General features: G+C 36.3%; 1 protein-coding gene across 1 annotated transcript; it reads right to left on the reverse strand.

The window, feature by feature from the left end:
• Positions 1–1,866: 1,866 nt before the first annotated feature.
• On the reverse strand, positions 1,867–6,917 carry LOC145096911 (polyadenylate-binding protein 2-like). The gene is made up of 9 exons (XM_079034297.1): positions 6,393–6,917; positions 5,582–5,700; positions 4,261–4,917; positions 3,446–3,523; positions 3,285–3,374; positions 3,052–3,189; positions 2,780–2,965; positions 2,484–2,684; positions 1,867–2,360 (listed from the first exon to the last, which is right to left on the reverse strand). The coding sequence occupies exons 1-9, from the start codon at positions 6,691–6,693 to the stop codon at positions 2,115–2,117; spliced, it is 2,016 nt and encodes a 671-aa protein (XP_078890423.1). The 5' UTR covers positions 6,694–6,917; the 3' UTR covers positions 1,867–2,114.
• Positions 6,918–26,271: the final 19,354 nt, after the last annotated feature.

Below are 26,271 nucleotides of genomic sequence, written 5' to 3' on the forward strand. Positions count from 1 at the left end.
TCAATATCATTAGGATCGTTTCTAATTGTTTCCAAGTTTCTAGTAGGTTATAACTTAGCTTCTAGTTACTAAGTCTAGTATGTGTCGTGCCTATATGTGCAACTAAGTTTAGCCAAATCTAGTTACGACTCGAATTTTGACGGTTGTCGCAAAAACCGAACCCGAGAAACCCAAATACACCGTAAAAAAATTGTTAGGATAATCCTATATTTTAATCCTGAATCCGCCACTGACCACCACACAACAATCGGTTATCTGGTGTTGGATTTAACCTCGAAATAGACGTCTTATCCTCCTAATACAATTTCAAACCAGTTGTCACACACACACACACACACACACATATATATATATATATATATATATATATATATATATATATATATATATATAAACTCTCCCCTATATATAAGTATGTTTATGTGAAAACATAAATATTTTGGGAAAACGAGAAAACTATATTTTATCTTATAAAAATCAAACACAAGTATTATAAAAATTAAATTTATTATCAATAGATTAAAGATAATAAGTTTACATTGGATTGTGTTGTGATAATATAGATTTAAAGACGTTTTTAACAACTATTTTTTTTCACCTTCTTAACCGCTTTTAAATTCATGTTTTCATAATAAAAATGTCAAAAATCATGTTTTGCTAATATGAAACAATTCTCATGTATCATCGATTATCATCATGTAGTTCAAAATTTGGATGGATTATTGTCCAAAATATAAGGTTGAGGTAGCACAATCTCATAGTTTTCTCTTGTTTTAGCGTTTTCGCAAATTATTTGCATGTTCGAATAAACTCTCCCCTACATTCCACATTGTTCTTCCATGTTAAAATACAACAGTTCATTTCTCCCCTACATTCCACATTGTTTTTCCATGTTAAAATACAACAGTTCATTCCAGAGTAGTCGAAAGACAAGCTAAAGGCTACAAAAAAGACCTTATAGTAGTTTTCTAAGTTATTAAAACGATCACTAAATGAAAAATAAGTAGCTTTCAAAGGTTTGGGATATGCAATAACAATTAATTAGGGACATGTATTGTGGACATGAATGAAAACATTTTCGACTACGTTTCTTAAGTGCTACTATAAGGAAAAAAAAAAAAAAAAAGGAACTAACCCGTAAAACCTCAATATCATTATGATCGAATACCATGTTTTACTTTGTCAATTAGTCTGAGATGTCGTCTGTCTCAATGTGCTTTCCAGAAATGCATTAAGTAGGTCCACTGAGTTTGAAACACGTTTCTCAACAGACTCGAGTCCAAAAAGACTTGTTCTAGATGTATCTGTTATTTTGCCAATTTACCAAATAATGGGCTACTTTGATCAATTATATTTCAGTGGTTATTTTAATCAATGTCTCTTTAAATATTCACCTTAAGCTTTCACAGCTTAAGCTACTTGTGGAACTAAAGATGAGTTTATCATATAACTTTTTTTCATCCCTATGTTCAATTGTTTTTGCCTCACAATTTATTGAGGTGTATTATTTATGTTGTAGCCCATTTATATGTATAACAACCTTGATACTACATCGTTTTGGATCATTTATATTGGATCATTTATATGCAATCATATAAAATCATTCAAAAACCAACAAATCAATAAAACCAAGATAATTGACTATAACAAAATCAGATCACATCATTTGAAATAGAAATAGGTTGGTTATATGTTGATTAGCCAAAAACAACACAGATTAAAGGTTTAATACCTAAGCTTTATATAAGGTTGTTATGTAACTTTAGTCCGATTTTAGAACAGTTTTGAGTGTTTGAACTTTGAACCAGTTTAGGACTAAAACCAGTTTCATTAAGGAGCGATTTCAATCAACAAAAACAGAAAGAATAAAAAAAACAAATTAAGTTAAATTCCCATAAAACAAAACCCCACATCAAGAGCAAACCGAGGCGTCTCAATGATGTTTTCAAAGTTGGATAGATAGAATTCTATAAAAAAAAAAAAAAAAAAAAAAAAAAAAAAAAAAAAAAAAAAACCTCCAAATTAGAAGTTTAAAAAAAAAAAAAAAAGTAACAACCTAGACCTCTGGCTGCATTAAATAGTAGCAAAATAAAATATAAAAAGAAATTACTCTCTCATGCAACAAGGTTGTCCTTAAGAGACAGGGAAGCAAGCTGAGCTGCTGGGGTATTGGTGTTGGTGGTGTTGTTGACATTCCTCAACACATCCATGGCCTCAGACACCTTTGCTTTCAAAGCATCTGGCGACTCCAGTAAATGCAACACTTCCGTTTGATCCATCTCCAAAAGCATTCCCGTCACTTTAGCAGCATTCTCAGGTTCCAACTGATCCACCAGTGGATACAAACTCTCACCCAGCATCTGTCCGTCCATTCATTTAAAACACATATTAGAGTAAGTTCCAGATTTGGTCCCTATGCTTTACACAAACTTGCAACTTCAGTCCAAATAATTAACAAAATGTAAAATAACAAACATACATACCGTTCTTTGCTGTTCAGGAAGGGCATTAGCAAGGGAAGAAGCCAAAGCTGTAATTGGCATCGGCTGGCCCATTGCTGTTGCTCCAGCTGCATCACGAGGGAACATGCCACCATTGAGATCGAATGGGACAGGAAGCACTGGGAGATTTGAATCCGGTGCATTGCAACCCGGGTAACGATACATGCGTCCTCTTGGAAACATCTGACCGAAAAAATTGGAAATTAATATGTTACTGTTTCTTGATTTTTGAGCCATTTAAAAAATGATAAAACAAATAAATAGTATTAAATAAATACCTGCTGCTGCATCATGGGAAGAGGCTGCTGAACAGAGCCAGAGCCAACACCACGCCTGCCAGTGCCAGCGAGGCGTTGACCTTGTTGACCTTGTTGGGCAGCAACGGGGAGAAAGAAGTTTGACATTGGGGCCCCACCACCTGGCCTCATTCCAGGGACCAACTGTTGTTGGTAACCAAAACCCGCCTAAAAATAAATAATAGAATATTGATTCTTACTTTAGTTTATTTTATTTAATTTAATAAAGAAAAAAGGGGAAATAATAATTTTACCTGGTGAGGAAGCATAGCAGGAGGAGGCTGCCCGTAGAAAAGCTGCTGCCCGATACCTGGACCACCGGGCGGATACATGGGCATACGTGGGCCCATTGAGTTTGCCATTGCAACAGGCCTCATTTGTGAAAATTGTGCCTTTTGAAAGAATAAATATTAGTATATTACTTCATGAATAGTTCATTCCATTTCCATTTCCATTTCATCAGAGAAAACAAACAGTATTATATTACCTGTAACTTAGCCCTCCTCTCTTCTTTCCTTTGAGCAAGTGCAACGTAAAGTGGTTTGTTGACAATCATCTTCCCATTCATCTCCCCAAGCTACAATTTTTTTTTTAATCAAAAATAGTTTTTTTTTAATTATTTAAAAATAAACTATACATGATACTTACAGCTTGAGAAGCCTCTTCTGGAGTTGAAAAGGCCACGAATCCAGAGCCTCTGCTATTTCCATTGGGATCCAGCATAACCTATTAAGCCAATGGACATTAATATTAAAATTAGTTTTCCACTATTTTAAATCTGTTTATTATATGAAACAGTGTTTGATGATGAGGATAAGGAGGGCATTCACGTCTTTTGCACATACAAATGATTATGTGCTACTACTCCCTATCTCACCTTGTTCAATCGCAATGTACATTTATTTATTTGTTCATTATAACATTCTACTTTCATTTTTTCTTATTACAAATTCTACCTTATAAAATAGGGTTAATATAAAAAAAGACCTTATATTTTTTTTTTCCGGATTAAACCTCAATTTTTTTTGCCTGAAAAAGACCTTGTATTTTTTTCATTTTTTCCGATATCGCCCTTTCAGTCATTTTTTCTGAAAAAAATTGTAAAATGTCAGGGTTTTTTCGAGAAAAACTAAAAAGGTTGAGGGTTTTTTTCGGAAAAAATACAAAAGTTGAGGGCTTTTTTGGAATAAATGAAAAAACACAAGGTCTTTTTCAAGCAAAAAAAGAATTTGAGGTTTAACCCGTAAAAAAACACAAAATATAAGTCTTTTTTTAAAATTAACCCTATAAACCATACCCAATTATACCATAGTGAGATTTTTCAATGTAATATCCCAAAAAGAAAAATTAGAAAATACAAAAGTATAATCGGGCAAAATTTTCAAAGTACAATAAAAAATCAAAAGTGGAATCTTGTAATAGAAAGAATATAATAAAGAAACAAACGAAAGGAGAAAACAAACCTTGCATGATGTGATTGTACCATATTCAGAAAACAGCTTCCTAAGCTTATCATCATCAATGGTGTCATCCAAGTTCTTGACATACAAATTAAGACCTTGATACTTATCAGCAGCTTCCTTTACAGTTTGCTCAAATCGACTCTTCAACTCCATTTCTCTTTCTGATTTCTTCTGAGCTTTCCCAACATACCACTCTTTGTCATCAAACTTCTTCCCATTTAACCCCTCAACAGCATTAGCAGCATCATCAGCATTCTCAAAGTTGACAAAACCAAAACACTTTGATTTCCCATCACTATCTCTCATAACTACAGCACTTGTAATCATACCATATTCACCAAAAGTCTTTTTCAAATCCTCATCAGTTGTGGACTCAGGGAGGTTTTTTACATAAACATTGTTGAACTTTGTTCTTGTTGAAGAAGAGTCACGTTCTTGCTTTCGAAGAAAATGACCAACATAGACTTGTTTGTCATTCATCAGCATCCCATTTAGCTTATCGATTGCACTTTGAGCAGCTTCTTCAGTGTCAAATTGAACAAATCCATAGCCTTTTGATTGGCCTATGGAGTCAGTAGCTATCTTGCAGGAAAGAATGTTGCCAAATGTTGAAAATGTGTCATGCAAAGCTTTGTTGTCAATTGTCTTGTCCAAATTCTGTATAAAAAGGAAAGGATACATCAATTAATGGAAACAAACTGTAATATTGAGAAATGGGAAAGAGCCCAAAAATGGAATGATAGAGAAACAGAAGAAGGGATGAGTAAAACATTCAGCATTTTAGTATTTTTACTGCTGTATCCCATGATTCTATCCATAATGTATGGCTTAACATACACAAGAAAGAATAAAATGCTTATAAGTTCATTATATAGTTTCTGTAAAAAGTTGAAATTAATGGCAATTGTTAGAACTTAGAAGTTGGAACATAAATGATGGAGAAGATGAATGATTGTTTAATTTATAATTCAAAAGAAAACTTAAAACAATCTTCAAGAATGGTCCCTGCGGTATGGAAAAGACGATTTTACCCTCGCATGGTTAGACTTGACAGAAAAAAAAAACAGACAGAGTCACCCAAAAGGACCATCCATTAAAAGTTTTTAAACCATAGGGACCATCGTTGATGACCTAAAGAGTAAAGAACTGAACTCGATTTTTTTGGAAACCACAGGGACCATTTATGAAGATTTTCCTAAAAACAATTGCAAAGTTGTAACATCTCTTTTCAATAAGTGATTTCTAATGTAAGTAAAGATCAGAAGCACAAAAAGTCAAACCAACAATATGTAAAATTATTAATGGAAATGTAGAAATTTACCTTGATAAAGATATTTGCAGTTCCACTTTTCCGAATGCTTGGATCCCTGTGAGAATACATGATCCGAATCGACTTTCCATTTACTGGAGTAAAGTTCAGCACACCAATAGCTCTTGCAGCTGCAATCGAGTAAACATAAAGTGTAAATGTAAATGTCTTACTTTGTTGTCATTTGCTTTCATGTTTGGCTGAAGGTAAAAATCCATATGCAAAACCAATGAATCCCTTGATTCCAAGAACAGAAGGAAGTAGATTTTCAACCATTGTAATTGTCACCTTGTGGAAAATCAGCCCTCCAAGTTTGCATTTGTTTACCAAATGTTAAAAACTTAAAATCATACAATGGTTGTTTTACAAGTGACAAATACATTGTTGAAAATCTAATCCAGTCTTATACATAAGAGGTCAAATCCTGATGTTATACACTCACTTAAGTACAAGTTAAGATGTGAAAACGTGAAACGCTCAAAAAAAAGTTCTATAATTATGCAGTATTCTGGACAGGGGGGGTGTAGGATCACACAATTAGAATGGAAGACAATTGAGCCTTAAATTATTCTATATACTAGGTTTAAAAGTACACGGATTGAAAACCAGAGATACAGACATGGAAATCCCCAACATACCAAAGATGTAATTGATAATAAGAATGCAATATTAAACAAATTGTACATAAGAATTAGAAGGTGTGAAAGAAACGGTTACGTTGTGTTTGGCGAGTCTACGACAACAAACATCCGGTATTCAATGTTAACAATTAGAGAAAATAATCTGATGAACATCAAATTAACAAATGCAGGTAGATACTAACCATCATTAGGATTGCTAAAGTTGACGTAACCATAACCAAGGGATCGCCGAGTGCCCAAATGCCTACAAATCCTAACCGAAACAACTTGTCCAACCTGATTAAACATATCGTACAACTGCGAATCAGTCACGCCAAACTCTAGATCCCCAACGTAAAGCGAAGTCGTCACAAAAGACTGGTTAGCACCCGCCACCGCTCCGCCAGCGATAGCCGTAGCGGCAACAACACCTGCATTGATCGTCGCGCCTGTCGCAACATTTGATCCAGACACTGGAGGAGGCTGTACCTGAATCTGCGCCATTTTTTCTCTGTTTTTTTTTTCTTTTAACGCACTAAATTAATCGAAAACTAAAAGCTCAACAACACCGTAAACGCAAAATTATACGGATTTTTCAAAAAAAAAAGGATAATTCGTCGGAGATCCGAGGTCGGAGATCAGCGTCGACGGAGATTGAAATTTCTGTGAGGAGGAAATATTTTGTTTTTTCGGGAGGGCAGACGGAACTGCACTGCACCGACCATGGAGAAACTTCAGAGATATATATAGGAGAGAGAAAACCCTAGTTTCAGAGGGTGGGAGGGATAATCTCCACCGTTGGATCATCTGTGATGTGATTGTGTTTCTGGACACACGTGGCAGTTACGGTTAGATGGCCCAAAGTAAACGGTGGGGATGACGGGTCACGTGATTGAGGCATGATCTGTTTCACGTGTCTCGACAATAACACTATACGAGGTCTTCGTTAAGTATTTAAAACATACAAAAGTATGCTTCTATATACACATTAAAGACTAAGGTCTTATTTAATAATATTTATGTGTTGTCTCTGTTGCCATGTTATGTTTATAATAGTCTTTTAGAATTACAAGCTAAAAAAAATTGAGAGATAATCCAAACATTACTATATACAATAAATTTTAAGAAGTTTTATCTACATTAACAAGTTTCAAGTCGGTGGTCTTATGTAGGGCCGGATCTTATATGGGGTTAGGGTTGTGGCCCCCCTGATTTTTTGACAGAAATAATTCATATGTTTTAGTTTTATACATATGAGGCCTAAAAATATAAAATTTTGACTATGATCCTCATGTTCATCAAATTTTATATAAATTATATTTTCGGTCCCCCCAAATGAAAGATTGAAGCTCCGCTACTGGTTATATGGTTTGGAGTATGTGGCTCGTACAGCCGGTGAACAGTGAAATCGTTAGTTACCTTCGTTCTTTGGAGTTGGGCTTCAATTCGCATGGCCATCGGCTTTCTTCACACATGTATTCTTCTGCTCTCCCACCGCTCCCTCCGCCAATACTTTTCTTTCACTGAAAATCACCAATGCTTTCAATCTTCTCCATACCTCTCGCTCTATCCCTCTTGTGGAGAGTACGTCAACAAAAACTCCATCTCCCTTTACCTTCAAGACACAAACAACGATCGGGACTTCACTCGCATCTACTCATCGCATTCTCCTCATATTCATCTTCTTTATGCTGCTCTTTTATGGGCATTTAGCCCCTCCACCTTCATCGTCGATCGACTTTGTTAATCAATTTTTGAGGCTTTGCATAGTCGTAAGTGTGTGTGAAGACGACATCGTCGGCAACTGTCAAAGAATCGTCACTATGAAACTAAATTGGTCGTGGTTGTCATCGTCTTCATCACCTTCATCACATATTGGTGTAAGAATCAACCCCAAAAAATTAATAAAATCAGTGTTTGCGTTAGGGCTTCGAAAAAGTGTCGGTATACCTCACTCCCCCAATTTAGAATCACATTTTTTTAGAAAATAACTAGGTGATGCTATTTGTTTGTCTAATTTGTAATTTTTTTATCCAACTGATACGATTGAAGAACATTTACATCTATTGTCACAACTAGCATTTTTGGGCTAGGAAATTCTATCTATGTATGATCAACTCTTGATGCATCTTGTAACTTTAAAATTGATGTTATACATGTTATTCATTTCAAAAACAACTATTTAAATCAAAACTCACTCGTGAAGCCCACAACCTAATTCGATACATTTCATACACTCAACTTTGGGTTGTAACCCTAATTTCCTAGTTCAACCATCTTTTTGGGCTAGGAATCATTTATTGGGCCTGATGGGCCAATAAACCCACAACTTGATTATTTTGGGTTAAGATACCTCATTTGGGTCCTAATTGGACCCACATTCACTAAGTAATTGATTTTGGGCCACAAAAATCTTCATGGGCCTTAATGGGCAGTAAACGTTTTCTTGAACCTCATTGGGCCGAAAACACATTGTTTATACCACTTTTGGGCCGAAAACTTGTGTATGGGCCCAATGGCCCGAAATCTTTCTTATTGGGCTATAAGATCTCGATCTTTATTCAATTCAAGCCCAAACATTTCTTTTCTCTTTTCCCTCCCTCCATTCTTGGTTTTTTTTTTAAAAGATGGAGATTTATGGGGTGACACCTGATTATTATTTATTGGTAATCCATGCACTATAACCACTATGCAACTAGACACTCTCATATCTCTAGGCAACATCTTTTCTCAACTCTCTCTTCTCTTTTCTTAATTCTCGGCCAAGCCTCTTTCCACTCTCCAAAAATTCAAACTTCATCCCATTCTAAAACTTTCTCTCTAGACTCTTCAAGAATTCCTCCATTCTTTTTCAAGAAAACCGTGAGGTGGTGTGGATTTTCAACAAGTTCTCACCAAAGTTCATCTCTTTAGGTAAGCTACTTTCTAATCAAGGTGTTCAACTTCATTTTATGATAATTCCTTCACTCATAAACACTCCATTTCATGATCCATGCTTCTTAGAACTCCATAAGTTTGAAGATCTTCTCAAAGGGGCTTGCTAGGCCAAAATCTCCTTCAATCTTCTCACCAAAACCGATCCATCAACCAAAGTGAGTTCATACTCCATTGTTTTTGGTTTTTACTATGTTTTGGGGGAGGATACAAGTTGCTTTGTGTTAGATCTGTGTATTTATGCATGTATGTGTGTTTTCATGTTATATGTTGTGATCATGTTATGAAAACATGCTAGATCTTCACTAAACTCGAAATATCTACTAAACTTGGTGATGTTTGTAAACTAAACCATCTTATGTGACTTACTATGAAGTGGAAAGGATTAAACATGCTAAGAATGATTTAAAACTAAATAAAATCGTGTAAAGGGCCACATTTGACAAAATAAACAAAAAGTGAGGTTCGTATGTTAACTCATAGTTTTGAGAGGACCAAAAGAGTCATTTTTAAATAAAAATGGGTCTTTATGATATTCATGGTTTTAAAAAGGGTTAAAAGTGTTAATTTTCACAAATGGGCTTCTATTTGGGCCTTCACGATTTTTGTTAGGATATAAATCCTTAAAGATCGATTAGATTCACAAGTAAACAAAGAACACAAAGGTAATCAAACTGATGTTGAATGATTAAAAGTCACGCCTCAGATGAACTCGATGAAGAATTTCAACTATAGAGGCGTGCTAGGGTTTACTAGAATATCTATATCAAAAATGTTAATGATCTACGGTGCGTGCATGCACTATTAATACTCAAACCCTAATTAATGAGACGGCTTGGACATGCCCAATACCGAATACAAAATGGACTAACTAAACAAGCCCAATGATGCAACACTTAACACCTTACAATCTCCCCCTTTGCGTCAATTGAGGTGAGAGATGCTTCACTGATGTGTCTTCTTGATCATCTTGAAGAGATTAGGAATCACAGCAAGCAAAATCCTGCGAAATAGGATGTACCACTGAATCATGTCGTTAAAGTTCCTCTTTGCAGCATCGTCGTTCAAGGTGCACTTGTTAACAATCCCCAAGATATGTTCAAGACAGGTTGTGGAGAACAAGTGATTGTCAGGTAAAGCGAAAAGACATTTTTGAAAAACTTCGGGGACATCAGTTCCTCATTGAAACATTACAGTTAAGCGAACTGTATCGATCTTTCCCATACTCATTTCGCCCATATCATTGGCTTTCCCAATCGGATTCATTGTAGGCTTTCACTTCAGAACCTTAGCAATTGTGACAACCCAAGTTGTTCCGTTACGTTTCCCCGTTACCATTAACGGAATATTCCAGTTTATAAAAGTTCCGTTAATTAGAGGTCGTCAATTAAATAAACATTTCATTGTTTATATTTAATATGCCGTTAAGTCGTGATAAAAAGGAATAAAAACACATAACACACATTTCCATTTAGTTGGAAAATGTTAAGTTTTATTATTATGACCACTAAATCGGGTGCGACCAAAAAGCCCCGTATGACGGCAGTATCGGGTAGAACTCCACTGAGCTCCAACTCCCACCCATATATAAAGGGGAGTAAACTCCATTTGTAGCTTTTCCACCCTCTCTCTCTCTCTATATACTCTCTCTCTAGACTCGTTTTCGACTCAAAACCGCAACCAAACGCTTCCAAATCGTAAGTCCGCTTATCCTAGCTTATTCTAAACATTATGATTCATGTTTATAGCTTAAAAATCGGACTTAGAAGCTGTTGAAAAGGAGTTTACGGCCTAAGATCCTCCTTAGGCCGTAAACACCTTATTTGAGGCCAAAAAGACCCAAACTTGTCCCTAAAAGCTTGGAATTAAATTGAGGAATTAGCCTAGGAGTGTTTGCTCATTTAAAACAATCAAAATGAGGCATAAAAGAGAGTTTACGGCCCAAGCACATGCTTAGGCCGTAAACACCTCTAAACCTTGTCAAAATGCCCCAAAAACACTCCCAAATCACCCTAGGGCTTAACACATAAATTAGGGGCTTATCCTCTTGGGTTTAGATCACTTAAACATTAAGATTTGGAGGATTAAAAGGAGTTTACGGCCTAGACATGTGTCAAGGCCGTAAAATCCCCAAACCAAGCCAAAATGTTGGTTTTTGTTCCCCAAATGGCCTTAGACATTTACCATAAAATACTAGGATTGAAACAAGGGCTTAAACTCAAAGAATGGAGGGTGTATGAGAGTTCACGGCCAAGCCATAGAGCTTACGGCCGTAAACTCTCAAAGGTTGGTCATTTGGACCATAAACTCTAAAGGAGTGCCTCTAAAGGAGTGCCCTCTTGGAACCCCAAACACCCCTATAGCCTTGAATAATTACTAGAAGTGATATAAGGGCTTGAAACTTCACAAAACTCAAAGAATGAGACTTTACGGCCGTAAACTCCCTTAGGAGTGTCCCTAGGCCGTAAACACCCTAATGAAGCCCTTAGAAGCCTTAAACTCACTCATGCCTTTTTGGAAAAGTACTTAGAAAATCCCATGAACAAGCTAGAAGCCTTAAACACCCTAGAACCCTTCACCATGAGTTTACAGCCGTAAACTCATGGTGAGTAGTCCCTGGGCCGTAAACTATGTAATAAGGGTTTACTCTTGGAGAGTAAACTCCATTCCTTAGCCATACACACCTTTAGACGCTACCCAGGACACCCAAACACTTATCCAAAGTGTTTTCCGATCCTTTGAGCGCGTATATTTGTTTAATTAGTATTAAATATACTAATTGTATGTGAACATATGTTATCATATGTTAAATAGGTCATTGTGTGTGTTTGAGTCCTTGCGTGACACCGAACGCCCAAACGACACCTTCGTCGAACCTACTTACACCAGGTGAGTTCATACCCCTGAATGAACCTTTTAAATGTTTTCACATGTTTTATAGGGGGGATACAAGTTAAGCATGCCAATTATCATATCAATCACATGTGATTGTTAACCCGCATGCACCAGATTTTACTACACTGTACACTGTTTTACCGAGTAGGACACTATAAATGGCTTTCAAAAAGGGTTTTCACTTGTTCAAGTTCTTACTTTTATTGATTTATCAAAGTTCCATTTTCAAACTGATTTATGAAAGATTCCCAAAGATTTCTAAAGGTTTTCACACTTATTTTACCAAAGAATACAAATGCGATTTTCCTGAGTATAAAGGTTTTTCCAAGGTTTTCATGTATACTTTTACTTGTTAGTTACTGCTGCTTCACTTATACTTATTTTTAAACTCCTACTCGATAACGCTTTCACTTCGTGATGCGTTTATACTTGTTATTGTCTCTATTTCGCTTATACTTGTAGTCGCTTATACTTGATAGACGCTCTTACTTCACTTATCGTCGTTTCCACTTCGTGATACACTTACACTTGGTACACTTATACTTCACGATTCGATTATCCCACTCTGTACGCTTATACTTCACGAATCGGATGTTCCACTATACGCTTATACTTCACGACTCGGATATTTCACTTTATACTTCACAAGTCGGTTATTCCACACTGTACACTTATACTTCACTGTATGATACCACTTGATACACACTCAAGCGTAGTTAGATGTATGTTTGTGCTTGTATAGATGCATATAAATAATGATTGAAGGACTTAAGAAGGCTTGTCCGCCCTATTTCCTTTTCTTCGTTGAGATGTGGTCTGGTGGGTTCGGATGTCCATCCGAAGGTCGTTTGATTCATTAGTTATATATTATGTACACAAGCATAGACATATGGGTTTTCTTCAGTCAATTCAGTTAAGAGTCTCTACCTCTAGGTCAGCACTTACATTAGAAACCCACTAGTTGGAAGTCTCTACCCACTATTTGGGATGCATCTTCAGGACACGGCCTTCTCCGTCGTCTAGTTGGTAACCAGAGTCTCCTGTAGGGAGAGCGGACATTGTGTGTATAGATCTATACGGGATTGACAACCCCGCACCCAGACTGCTAGCTACAGTCCCGGCCTACCAAGCCAACGGGTGACAAATGTCACATTTTAGACGCTTGTAGGGCGTCTGGTACTCTAGTCAGTATGGTTACGAGTATCCCGGGTTACCTTAAAATTCTTTGGCCTTAAGGTAACGGTATTTCACCGGCAATTTACACTTTATGCTAGTAATTCATTTTCAGTCACACTGTTTTGACCTTACAAGACGTATCTTTCATTTGATACTCTCTGGGGTCTATATCCACTGTATTCATTGTATCCACTGTATTCACTATTTTAGACCTTGCTAGACGTATCATTCAGTTGGCACTGTCTGGGGTCTGTGTTCACTGTATTAGACCTTACTAGTCGTACCTTTCATTTGGTACCGTCTAGGGTCTGTCCCTCTTTCTGTTAGACTGAGCCAGGCGTGTAGTTCGTTCGATACTCTCCTGGAGTTTATGATTCATTTGCCTTAGTCAGCAGTCCTCACTGCTGAGGCATATGTTAATCCCTGATGTCGTTTGCTTTTTTTAATAATCAAATTCAGTATTTTGATAATGATAGCAATTAAGGGAAAACCACTTTTTACCACATAACACTGACCAGTCTTGGTAGAAGGTTGCTTTGATTAAAGAAAATATAGGATTTTCTGGAAAGAACTCTAATACACTGTAAACACTTAAACTATTACTTTATAAAGTTATTTGAATGAAATGTCACTAAATACTTATAAACTCACCAGCATTTGTAAAAATGCTGATACTCGCTTTTCAAATAACTTGTATTCTCAGGTTAGCATTAGACAGGTACATCCCCGGAGCTGTTGATGAAGATAGCTTAGTACCACGCTGTATTTATTCTATTACTTGTATTACTTTGATGTATTGTAATGTAACCATGTAAAACCATTACTATTAATGCAGTGTTTTGTTGTACTTTGATTACTATAATGCATGTGTTGTGATACTTTACATGACGTCATCCACCCCAGAACGTTTCCGCCGTTCCGGTTTTGGGGTGTGACAGATTGGTATCAGAGCATTGTTTATAGTGAGCTAAGTATATCAATTCATAAAAGATATACAGCCTATAAACACAAAGGGATAAAACACTCTGACCAAGAATTATACTTTAAAATATAACCATATTTTACCAAAGTATAATAACATCCATAATCTAAACACTCGAACAAAAGTATCACAAGAAGAACAAGAATAAAAGTCTTCAGATGTTGAGCATTACCGTCAAACCTGGGCAGTTATGTAATCGTAAGCTGGGATAAATGTAACCTGATCAACTACATTTATCCGAGATACGATGAACGTGTGCTTGGGAGTGATAGTGGTGTTGCAACAGGTCTGAAACTTACCAACTAGGAATGCTAGAGCCAAACATAAAGTTAAAATACTATAGGAGTATTTTAGAACGCTAAAAGATCCACACTAATCCCAGAATGAAACTCAGAGGATAAGAATCAAACAAGAATTAAAATACCATAGGGGTATTTTAGGATCCATTAACAACCTTGCGTGAATAACTAAAAAGATCCTTATTGATATACCTACGACTACAGAAGGTGTACTCCCAAGGTTATATATAATAAGGATCCCATAGGCTAAGAATGTGTGGTTTCGCTCTATTTCCTTTTCCTCGTTGGGATGTGGTTCTAGAGTAGTATCACATATTCGAAGGTCTATCGGATCTAAGCTATATATGATTTGTATACCCTGTGTAATCGTAGCAGGACTCGATATGGATCCTACAGTGAAATGTTAATAATCTCTTAGGATTCTTTAGACATTTCCATTCTCGCACGAACCCTGTAGAAAACCCTACCCACTTCAGTGCTTGACAGAAGAGTTGATTCCGACCCCGAAGAAGTTCATTGAGAAGATTTCCAGCTAGGAAACGAATGAACTAGGTCGAGACTATTGAATTCACCAAGTGCCCATATCTTTAGGGACATCGGTGAGAAACTCGCCTAAACTTCAGAGATTCCCAGTCATCCATCATGAAGTGATGACACCCAGAGTTGGAATCAGAAGGAAGGCGGAGTAGAAATTCAATATATCCATACGAGAAGAGAACCCTAGGAAACTACCCGAAGGAAACCAACACCGATTCCAGTCAAAGATACGAGGCAGACCGAGGGAGCCAGTACATGGAACCCGAGAAGTGCCTTTTCCTCGTGTTCGTCACGCTAATACACCCATAAAATAATACAATTTAGTGAGTTAGTGGTTACACTACTCACGCTATGTGTTAGGTAAAATCATCGTTTCCCGTTGCCAGATACATGATTAGATCGGATCCCCGCATCTCTATTGAGGGAATTTAGTCATTTGCCCTTGTGAGCCTCTCTTTCTGCAGTTTCGTTCCGAACTGTACTCAAATCTCTCCAGGCCGGAGAGTGAAACCTTCCCTAGTATAAAGGTAACTTAGTAGGAACGACTCGCATCTTATGGCCTTTTTCCGATACTCATACACCCACTTCGATTACCAGGACTACATCATAGGGATGTAGGTCGACACTCAGACGACCAGTACCCAAGGCACGGGAAAAATTTATGCCTAATACGTTCGTGACAGAAATGTCCAGGGTTAACCATCGTCTCTCATTACCTTGTATTCCTTTCCGTGTAGGAAAACCATGCCACCGAAGAAGCGTAACCAATCCACAAGCAAGAAACCTTCTTTCTTATTCGATGAAGCTACGTTCCAAGCTGCAGTCTCAGCAGCCGTAGCAGCTGTCATGGCTCACCTGAATGCTAACACCGCCAAAGTTAGCAAGGGCTCTGTCGGGATTTCCAATCCTGGCGATGGACAGCAGCAACCAACACTTCCATACTCAGCCACCCAAGAACCTCCATTGAACCCACTAAAGAGAAAACTCAAGATAGGGGAGGGAAGTACCTCGGCTCAAGGACCTTTCGATGGGCAACGAGCTGAGGCAGTCTATACCCCTGTCAATCCTTCCCTCCCGACCTCAAGAAGACCATACCTAGGAGACCTTCCCCACTGCAGCAAGTGCAGCTACCATCATCATGGTGTCTGCCGGGAACTCTTATGTGCTAGGTGCAACATGAAGGGGCATACTGATCGTGTATGCAGAACTCCGGTGGAATGTATTGCATCAATCGCCAATGCAGCGACCAAGCAGGTTTGCCGCCTATGTGGCAAGTTTGGACACTTCAAAGGGGATTGCCCAACTGAAGGAAACAACAAGGACATAGAAGGAGCCTAACTCTACTGCTTAGGGAGAAGCGTCAAGGAACTCGATAGATTTTTGGTACGTCTCTCGATCTCGGGTAACTAAACTAAAAACAATAAAAGACCAATTCAAATGTAAATTCTTCCCAGTAAGGCGAAAGTCGCAGCACTGTTATAAAATTTAAAATTCATTAGGTAAAACTATAGAGGCTAAACATATACGTTACATCCATGTATATTTAAGATGGACAGACCTAGAGTGAGCGAATGCCGCCTCATTTCCTGTTCCTCGTTTGGTTGTGGATTTAGGGCGGGGTCGCTCAGTCAACAGTCATCCCCACCTTAAATATACATGACTAGTATATGTGAGGCGATTATAGAAATGCCTTGTGAGAATCCACTCATGAAAAGGTACTCTATTCGGAAACGCTTAGGACTCTCTATAGTTCCGCGTCGACTCTATCGGTCCAAGTATCCGCGTAGTGATACATAAGACGAAACCCGAGATGCCTAGAACTTGTGTGCCTGTTCGGCACATGACTCTACCGATCTTCACTTTATATCATGTCGAAGTGTGCCAACTTCGACGACTCTATCGATCATGGTTTGACTTCATACAACCATGTGGACATTTTTAGTGTTGTGTAAAAAGAACTTTCTCCATAGCCATGTTGGCAAATAAAGGTTCTTCCGAACCTAAACCTAACACAAATAATCAAACCTAATGCGATCCATTAATCGTCCCTCTTAACTCAAACTTTCCGAAATACCCAAGAGAGGGTACCGTGCGCCGTTGAATGGCCCCTCGTAGTCAGATGAACACCGAAGTGAACGACACTACAGATACTCCAGAAGACGACAACCATCCGGAGAAAGACCCTTCGCACCTCGCACATCAGGTTCGTGAACCCAGAGAAAAGAACTCATGAGACTGACCACTATAACTAGGTATATGCATAAAGGTGCCATATAATTGAGTTCAAAAAGATTTAAGGTGTGTGTTTCCTCCCTATTCCCTGTTCCTCGTTGGGTTGGGGGTTTGGGGTTGAGTCGCACAGCTGAACATCTTGCCGACCTCAATTGTATACTGCTTGCATACACCAAGTATTGGTGGTTAAGCCAAGCATGAGCTCTACCACGAACCTCTTCGCAAAACACTTTCACCCTATTCCATAACATAGGAGCCGGAGTCAAGAGAATCACTGCGGGCTAAACTAGTAAAGTTCCGAGTGATGAGACCCTATACCCACTAGAGTTGACCTAGACCGAGGAAACTTAGAACCGTCGGAAGAGTAGTTGCAGTAGATGCTCTTACTACTCAGGCACCTTGACCACCCTGTTATAGACAGGTAGTGCCCATCAGTGGTATCAGAGCCTAGGGCTGTTTGTTAGTGAATTTGATGCTTATTTGATCGAATTTTGGCTAAAAATCGAATTTTTTGAGGTTTTTCGACTTGACTCGTCGAGTCCATAGTGAACTCGATGAGTGCAAGCCTGACTCGACGAGTCAGAGGGTCAGATGGAGAAAATTTTGGGATTTTGACATGTTTTGGCTGTAGATAATTACCTAAAACGTTTCTTATTAATAAAATCCGAATTTTATCAATATTTGGAGATTATCCTTGCCAAAATAGAAGATAATTGTCAAATTTTAGATAATCTTTTGTTTTATTAGATAATGATTGATTATTTGTAATTTAGATTTGAATTATCTTGTGAAAAAGTTTCTTTTTTCCCCTTTAGGTTTTATAGTTTAAATTTGAATTTAAAAGTTTTGTTTTTTGAAATTTAAATAGTTAAATCCTAATGTTTTGAAAAGTTTCAAAACTTGCTCTCAAGTTTTGGAATTTAAAAGTTGATTAAAAGTTTAATTTTGAAATATTAAATTCTAAAAACCTCATAATTTGAAAAGTTCAAATGACACCCTTATGGTTTTGTTAATTAATTAAAGTGTATAATTAAAAGAGAGTTAATAAATCCATGAAGTTTTGGTTTACATTTAATTAAATTAAAAGTATAATTAATTAAATTAGACCACTTAGTAATTTAAAAGTGTAAAATACACCCTATACAATATATATATATATATATATATATATATATATATATATATATATATATATATATATATATGTAACATTGAAAGTCTAATAATATATATATATATATATATATATATATATATATATATATGAGTAAAGAGTCAGTCTTACCGTTAGTAGGCCTCATTCACGAAGCTGGTCTATAAGGGGTATTTAAGGAAATTGCGTATAAAATGGCGATTGAATGGTTATCCACTCTTACCCACCGCACTCTTGACTAGAGGAGGGTCGTTAGCCAAACGGGTAGGATAGGACAGAAACCTTCCATTATAAGTATAATGAAGTACAAAGTAACTAAAAGCTTTTACAAATTCCCAAATCATAGTTACTTTAGGCAAAATGTGAAATTGTATGCTAATCCATGGAATTACACTTTGTACCCTTGTTGAAACGTTAGTGGAGCGTGTGTGGTTAACCGACACACTAATTTGGGATTGGCTTTGGTGGTGAAGGGTGGCTCTCTTTTTTACATAGATCAATGGAGCATGTGTGGGTAACCGGCACATTGATTAGGTGATAGTAACATTGGGTGCACCAAGTATATTTGCATGGTTATTCACACCTTATTTGTGATCCTCAACATCCTAGTCATAAATGAAGGGCATAATCGAGATTAAACATGCCATTGAAAAGTTCAATGAATCTCAAAAGATCTAGGAGTTTCAATTCATTTAAACTTAAACTTCATTTTCATTTTTCATGGTGGAAATTGGTAAATCGTCATTTACCTACCTTCAAATATTTTGCAACTAGATTACGACATCCCTCTTCTAGGTTGTAGAGTATTGTGTTGGATCCTAGCCTTGATGTTTCATTTGGGTGTTACATCAAGGATTCTAATCAACTTAACTTGAATTTTCTCCCGTTTTGTAGATGTCTAGTTCTGACAATCATGGTCTTCCCAAATCCCATGGAACAAGCTTTCCAAATGAAGATGATGTTCCACGATATGATCAAGGAATAAGAGATCATGCTTCACTTCCTCCACCTCTTCCTATTGTTCTCCCTAACCCAGAAGTTCGAAGGCTTGAAAAGTTCAAGCTAACTCAAGCACTTTTGCCAAGTAAACACAAAGATGGGAAACATGTGTGTGCACACGTCTTAGAGATGAAGTCACACATTGACAGGTTTAAGGATGTTGGGTGTCGAGATTTCAGGTGAGTTGGCTGTTGACTGGGTTCTTTAGTCACTTCCTAAATCATATACTGAGCTTGTAAGAGAGTACTATATGATGGAACACGATGTGACCCTCATTGATCTCACCTATTTGCTTATAGTTGCTGAATCAACAATGATTTGGGGTGCTGGTTAAGCAAATTTGTCTGGTGAATCAAACTCCCAAACTTCAATGGACATTTAAAATGGTGACATTGGAGATCCAGAAAAGGTAAATTCTGAGATAGTTCCTTGTGCCATTCCAAAGGAGTCCATTTGCTTTTATTGCCAAGAGAAGAGGCATTGGAGACGAAGCTGCCCTATTTACCCGAGAGATCTAAGAGATGGGAGAGTCAAGAGGTATGGCTCTACTTCAGGTGAAATCCACCATCTAACTCTTTTAAGTTTCTGTTCTAGATTCTTAATACATGATGTGATAAGATTACATTTTGATGTTTTGAAGGATCGAAGAAAAGAGAGGAAGCTTAAGGGAAGAAGTGAGCTGAATCTGATCATGAAGAAATGGATTTCGATCGCATTGCTTAAAGATCAGATTTTTGAGCTGCTACTTTGAAGTTAAGATAGATTGCTAAGAAATATGTAATAGCATAGTTTTTAGTTAAATTGCATTGTAAGGACAAGTTTTTCCACAATAAAATAAATATTGAGTTTTATTTATTTATTTATCCTTACAATGGCATGTGTGAAAATGGATGTTTGTGTATTTCTAAATTTAGCAATGTTAAATTGGATATGATTCTTGTTTTGCTATTTGTGTAAATGTCAAGACTTTACCAAATAGGGAGAGTTTCTCATCGCCCAAGTTTCAATTGGACAGAAACTTGGAATCATACAACTTGGTTGTGTGATGAATGAGAGACTTCATATTTGGAAATTAGACTAATTCTTTGACAAAGTGTCAAGTGAAGGACTAGGAGATCGAGTACACTGGGTTGTGCGTTGATCAAGTCCACCACAAAAGTGATAAAGATATTCTTCATGATTTACTAAAGTTATTAAATATGATTATACTTATAAGATTAAGTATAATTCTGACTTGATTGAAAGAGTTTCAATAAATAGCAGTACGAATAAGAAGAATCAAGTAGGCAGAAAGATAAAAGTTTCTCTATTCTAAGAAGAAGGGAGAGTACCTTTTATTGTGTTTTATGATAAGTCTTAATGATTAAGTACTATTTCTCAATTAGTCCTCTAAGTGAGTCTTAGTGCATTTATATGTCTAAGAAGAGGAATCGAGAATTATGGAAATAGTTAAATCAATAAGTCAATCATACTTCGTTCCAATATCGAGTCTTAGAGTTATACTCCAAGATTGTGAATTGAGTAACATGTTTTTGGTAGGTTTGTAACACTTATAAAATGAAGGATAAGAAAGTTTCTTATTCTTGTACATTTGAAATTGGTAAGTTGTGATGTCTTGGATAAGACAAAGACCAACTAGGTCCAGTTATGTGAAGTGTTTTGTCTTGATATGAACTACACTAACTCTTGAATATTTATTTGTCAAGAAATGTTTCTTGACAAGAAAATCATATATGTCAAGAGGTCAGTGGGAGTCTCAATTGTCTTGAAAAGTTTCAAGAACAAATCAAGAATAAACCGATAAGTTAATCACTAACACACGACTTGAGGTTTGCAACCTTTCGTGTTGACGTAATCTTGTTTCTGTGCCATTCCAGTTTAAGTCATCTATGCATATGAGTTCTGTGAGTTCTCAATTGATTGCATAAAGACAAGGCACCCTTATCAATGGAAAGTACATTGATAGGAAGGGGGGAGCTGCTCAACGACCTGGAAGAAATGGTGGGCATTCGTGCTACCATGAGGCAAGAAATCGAGATTGAACAAGTTCAGTCGATATGAGTTGGATTTGTCACAAACATTGTCTTATGATTGTTGTTATGACAAATTCACATGGATAGGAACGAATACACTTTAAAATCTAAGTGTCATAAGGTCTCCTTCCTTCATGAAAAATGATAGTAAGGGAAATGCTTCCACTAAGAGAGATTTGAAGAAGATTGCAATTGTGAAAATTGTATTCTCAAATTCGATTATGATTACGGCATCCCTCTTCATAGTTCGAATTGTGAGATTTGGCAATTAGTCTGAACATTTGGGACTTAGTAACATAAGATCTGAAGTTGTTTAGACACACATGTGAGCTTTCTAAGACAAAGGTGTATGAGTTTAAGAAGCTTAGATAAAGGCTTATCAAAGCATCAGGTATTTAGAAATATGAACTTATGGAATTCAATAAGCATTGTTTTCTGGAAGTTCAAATGTTTTCTAAATATATGTCAAAGCTAGTAGGAGCATAAGTGTTATGCTTGTATGGTAATAATCATCGTGTTAGTGGGAGCATGATTATTTCATATATTGCAAGTTAGCAATATTAATTATAAAAAACAAAGATTCACTTGACAGAGTTGTAGGGGTTGAAAAGTTGTTTTGCTATAATTAAGGGAGAGTATATTATACTTCATTTCAAATCTAAAGGCTTAGATTGTGGAATTTCAATCAAATTTAGTCAAATATATATATATATATATATATATATATATATATATATATATATATATATATGAATGTTGTGTTGGAATGGTTCAACATGAGGAAATTCTATATATGGAAAGGATAATTGCATTCTCAAAATTTGGTTATGATTACAACATCCCTTTTCATAATCAAAATTGTGAGAACATGGCAATTAGAAATATTATAGCAAAAGACTTGTAAAGTATCACGTCTTTATGTAAGACATTATGAATCGTGTCCCATACACTTCGGGTATAGGATCGATTGCATATGCTATAATGTTTGATCATTCAAAAAATTTCCAAATGCTTAGCGCATTAAGAGGGAAAAAGGACTAGAACGGTTTTGACTAAAATAATTAAACAACTATCAAAGGACGATCTAAGGTTCGCCAATGATTTGTTGCTTGTGAGTAGTTGGAAGTATAGTGTTGGATGGACCATATCGACATTATTATGAATAGATAAGATTCTATTAAGAATGAGTTGTCGTATGGCAAATATGGAAATGTTTCCATAATGGGAGTTGGAAATTAAGAATTTATGTCTAGATTAGAAAATTTTATGCAAAAAGGATGTTCAAAGGAATGTACTTTGAGTGAGAGACATCACATCTATAGAATTGTTTTGTAACAAATTCTAAAAGAGAACCTTGTATTTTTCATTGGCCAAGTCTTTGTGACTTTTTTACTATGACTTTACGAAAGGATTGTTGCATAAAATGTTAGAATCTAACATATTTTAGTAGTGGCAAGAACCTTGTATTCTTACACTATCGTTGAGGATTAGGAATTGTGAAATGAGCATCATTGAAAAAGTTTTCAATGGATCTATTTCACTAAGCATGAACCATAGGAAACATAGTGTGCATGCTCGGAGCATGGGAAAACTATTATTGTAATTCAAGTAATAAGTTGATTTTCTGAAACAATAAGCAATGAATAATGAGTAAACAATATGGTGTTTAAATAAAAGTGTTTTATTTACGCTCAAAGGTTTTGGGATCATATAGGATTCATATTATTATTGTGTTTCACTCTGCGTGTTTTGACTTCCAGAATAACTAGGTTATTCAAACATCCACAGTCGGCCATACGTTGGGAGTAGGTATGAAGGAAGACTGTCATGAATTTGTCTGTAGATTGTCTAAGTGTTTAGATATAGCACAGGTTTATTGTAGAGTTCATGAGTGCTTTAATAAGATTAGAGTATTGGATTAAACCCATGCTCACCTGAATCACTTCATGGATTTTATCACGAGTGATTGTGAGACGATAATATTATATATTCTTGAAACTGAGACGTGTGAGCTGTTATTTGCTGGACGGTTGCACATTGATGATAAGTAAACGCACCAGTAACTTGGTGTTATAAAACTTATTATTGTGTGTCATTTGATCAGTAGGTACAAGCGAGCATTTGAGTCAAAGTTTATCTATTCCTTTTACCCAAAGTGGGATAAAAGCGATATCTGTGGGCCCCTCGATGATTTAGTGATGACACCCTAAGTGCTTGGCCAAGCCGGGACTAAGTTGATGTGTTCAATTGTAGTCTGTTGTCAGTCGTCATAAATTCGAATTCAGGAAACAGTATAAAGAGAATGATCGAAATTCATGTCTTGTGTCTATACGATATCTTGAGAACGGAGGAATATATAAGCTCACAACTGGGAATTTTGATGCATTATAAACACTTAACAAGGATAACATTGTAACTAAAACTTGAAAGCATGTATGATGCTTATTTAATGATAACAAAATTTCATCAAACACCCTGTACAAACATTCAAATAGTCAACAAAAGGTTGGAAACCCTAGAAATCCCGGTTTAAGTCCATTATGGACTAGGATTCCCTTATTGGGCCTAATGGACCAATAAACTTCCAACTTGACTATTTTGGGCCCAAAACCCTTAAATGGGCTCTAATTGGACCCACTTTCATAAAATTTAACATTTTGGGCCATAATGGGCCTAAAATGAAATAGATTACCCTAAATGGGCCTTATTGGGCCTCAACAAATCCAATTAGCTTTAATGGGTCATAAATCCATTCTTTTATACAAGATTGGGCCGTGAGCTACCCTAAGGGACCAATGGGACTAAAACCATCAATTTGGGCTTCACATTATGGGACTCAAGCACTAAAGGCCCAAATCCTTTCTCCTCTCTCTCCCTCTCGGCCAAATAATATAAAAAAAAAAGAAAAGAGAAAAGAAGTATTATGGGGAGAATTAATTAGGAAGTGTCACCTCCATATTACCTTTCATATTCCCATGCATTGACCAACATACATCCATGCACCATCGTTTCACTTCTTTCTCTCCCCTCTCTTCTTACCTTCGGTCAAGAGGACACACACACACACACACACATTGCACAAATTCTCTCCATTACTCTCAAAGATCATCTCCCTTCTTCCTTCAAAGAAATCTTGAAAATTTAGCTTGGATTCAAGGATCTTCTTCAAGTGTTGTCAATCTTTTGTACGTGCTATCAAACATAAACATCTTCTTCCATTACAACATCTAGAACTCTTTCTTACAAAGTTTTATTCCATAAACACCTTAGAAGCTTCTTAAGTTCGAAATCAACCCAAAAAATCTTGCTAGGGCCGAAAATAACATCAAACTCTTCCATTTCTTTCTTCAAACCGAAACAACAAGAAAAGGTGAGTTCATACCCCTCTATTTTTGGCTTTCCCATGTTTTGTGGGGGAGAATACAAGTAAAATGTGTAGATCTATGTGTATTTGTATATTATGTGTGATTTCTTATGTTTATGTGGTAAATATGTGCCATAAATGAAAGATATTTCGAGATCTATAGTTCAAGGAGGAAAAATATGTAATCTAGGATGTATTACACTTAACAAGTTAAGAAAAATTATCATCTAAGGTTATAATAAGCATGTTACAACATAAACTCATTTTGGACTATTTTTGTCAAATAAACAAAAGTTGGGAAAAAGGTTGTCATTTACGGCTTTTACAAGGATCAAAAGGGTCAAAACAGTTAAAGAAGAAGTTTTTATGAACATTATGCTTTTCAAAGGACTAAAAATGTAGATTGTAGCCTATTAGGCTAAAATTTTGGGCTTTTCGGCCCATAGGCCCAAATTTGCGAGAAATATGGGTTTTAAAGGGCTGAAATGGTAAATTTCTCAAAACAGTGGGTAGAAAAGCAAATAAATCTATTTCAGGGGTTAAAATGACCTTATATGCCAAAAAGGATTAAAAATGTAAAGTTTTTGGATTTTGGGTCAAATTTGTAAAGGTTGCGAAAAGTTTGAATATTAAATGAAAATCTTTTTACTAAAGGGGCTGAAACTGCCAAAAAGTAAACATTAAGTTGAAAACATTATTTAAATAAGTCCTTGGGCCAAAATGTCAAGAAAAATAGTTTAAGGACCTAAATGTCATTTTTTTATAAAAAGGGGCTAAAATTGTCATTTTTATTAAAGAAGGGTTGAATAGGTCAAACCAATATTTTTGAGTCAATTATTTTATTATTGAGATATTGGGTCTAAAATACCAAATTATAACTTATGGATATACAATGAAAAATATACATATATTTAAATATCGTTGTAAAACAATCGACAAACTTCGTGTCTTTGCGATTTAACAATTGTTCAATCAGACTTTCCAACAATTATACGATATCTAAAACAAGTAAATATTCAAATTATTGGGTTTGAAAGATTATAATCATGCTTATTGGGCCTTTGTGATCCATTAACATGACTTTTGGGCCTAACAATAATAATACATGTTTATTGGGCCTCCTGTGACCCAATTACATGCTTAAGGGACCCTCAATGGCATGTACATGTTGTTGGGCCTCAGTGGCCCACTAGTATTGCTAGTAAGGTCCAAATGAATCATATGCGAAGTAGGCCAACGCGCCCTTCGTATACTCGACAGCCTTAGATAACATACGCGATTAGTGGGACCTCGTGGTCCTCTTCTCCTCGTCTGTAGGCTTACTTTTCTATTTAAGTAAACAAAAATCAGGTCGTTAATCAAGGGTAATCAAATTCATTTGGATTAAGTGAGTAATAACGGGCAACATCATTAAGTGTCGGCCGTAGTCTATAGTTATAATCAAAGTCTTCTGGAGGGAGAGCGAGAGTTTGTGTATA

This window comes from Lactuca serriola, chromosome 4 (genome assembly GCF_051521515.1).
Source record: "Lactuca serriola cultivar US96UC23 chromosome 4, Lser_US96UC23_V15, whole genome shotgun sequence".
Classification (NCBI taxonomy): domain Eukaryota; kingdom Viridiplantae; phylum Streptophyta; class Magnoliopsida; order Asterales; family Asteraceae; genus Lactuca; species Lactuca serriola.

Bases quoted from the DNA above. Each gene is read 5' to 3' on its own strand.
- LOC145096911 (XM_079034297.1), bottom strand. From the start codon at position 6,693: ATGGCGCAGATTCAGGTACAGCCTCCTCCAGTGTCTGGATCAAATGTT. The intron at 3,375-3,445 runs GTAAGTATCATG...AAAAAATTGTAG, and splicing joins CAGAAGAGGCTTCTCAAGCT to CTTGGGGAGATGAATGGGAA. The intron at 2,685-2,779 runs GTATTTATTTAA...TTTTTCGGTCAG, and splicing joins TTCCCATGATGCAGCAGCAG to ATGTTTCCAAGAGGACGCAT.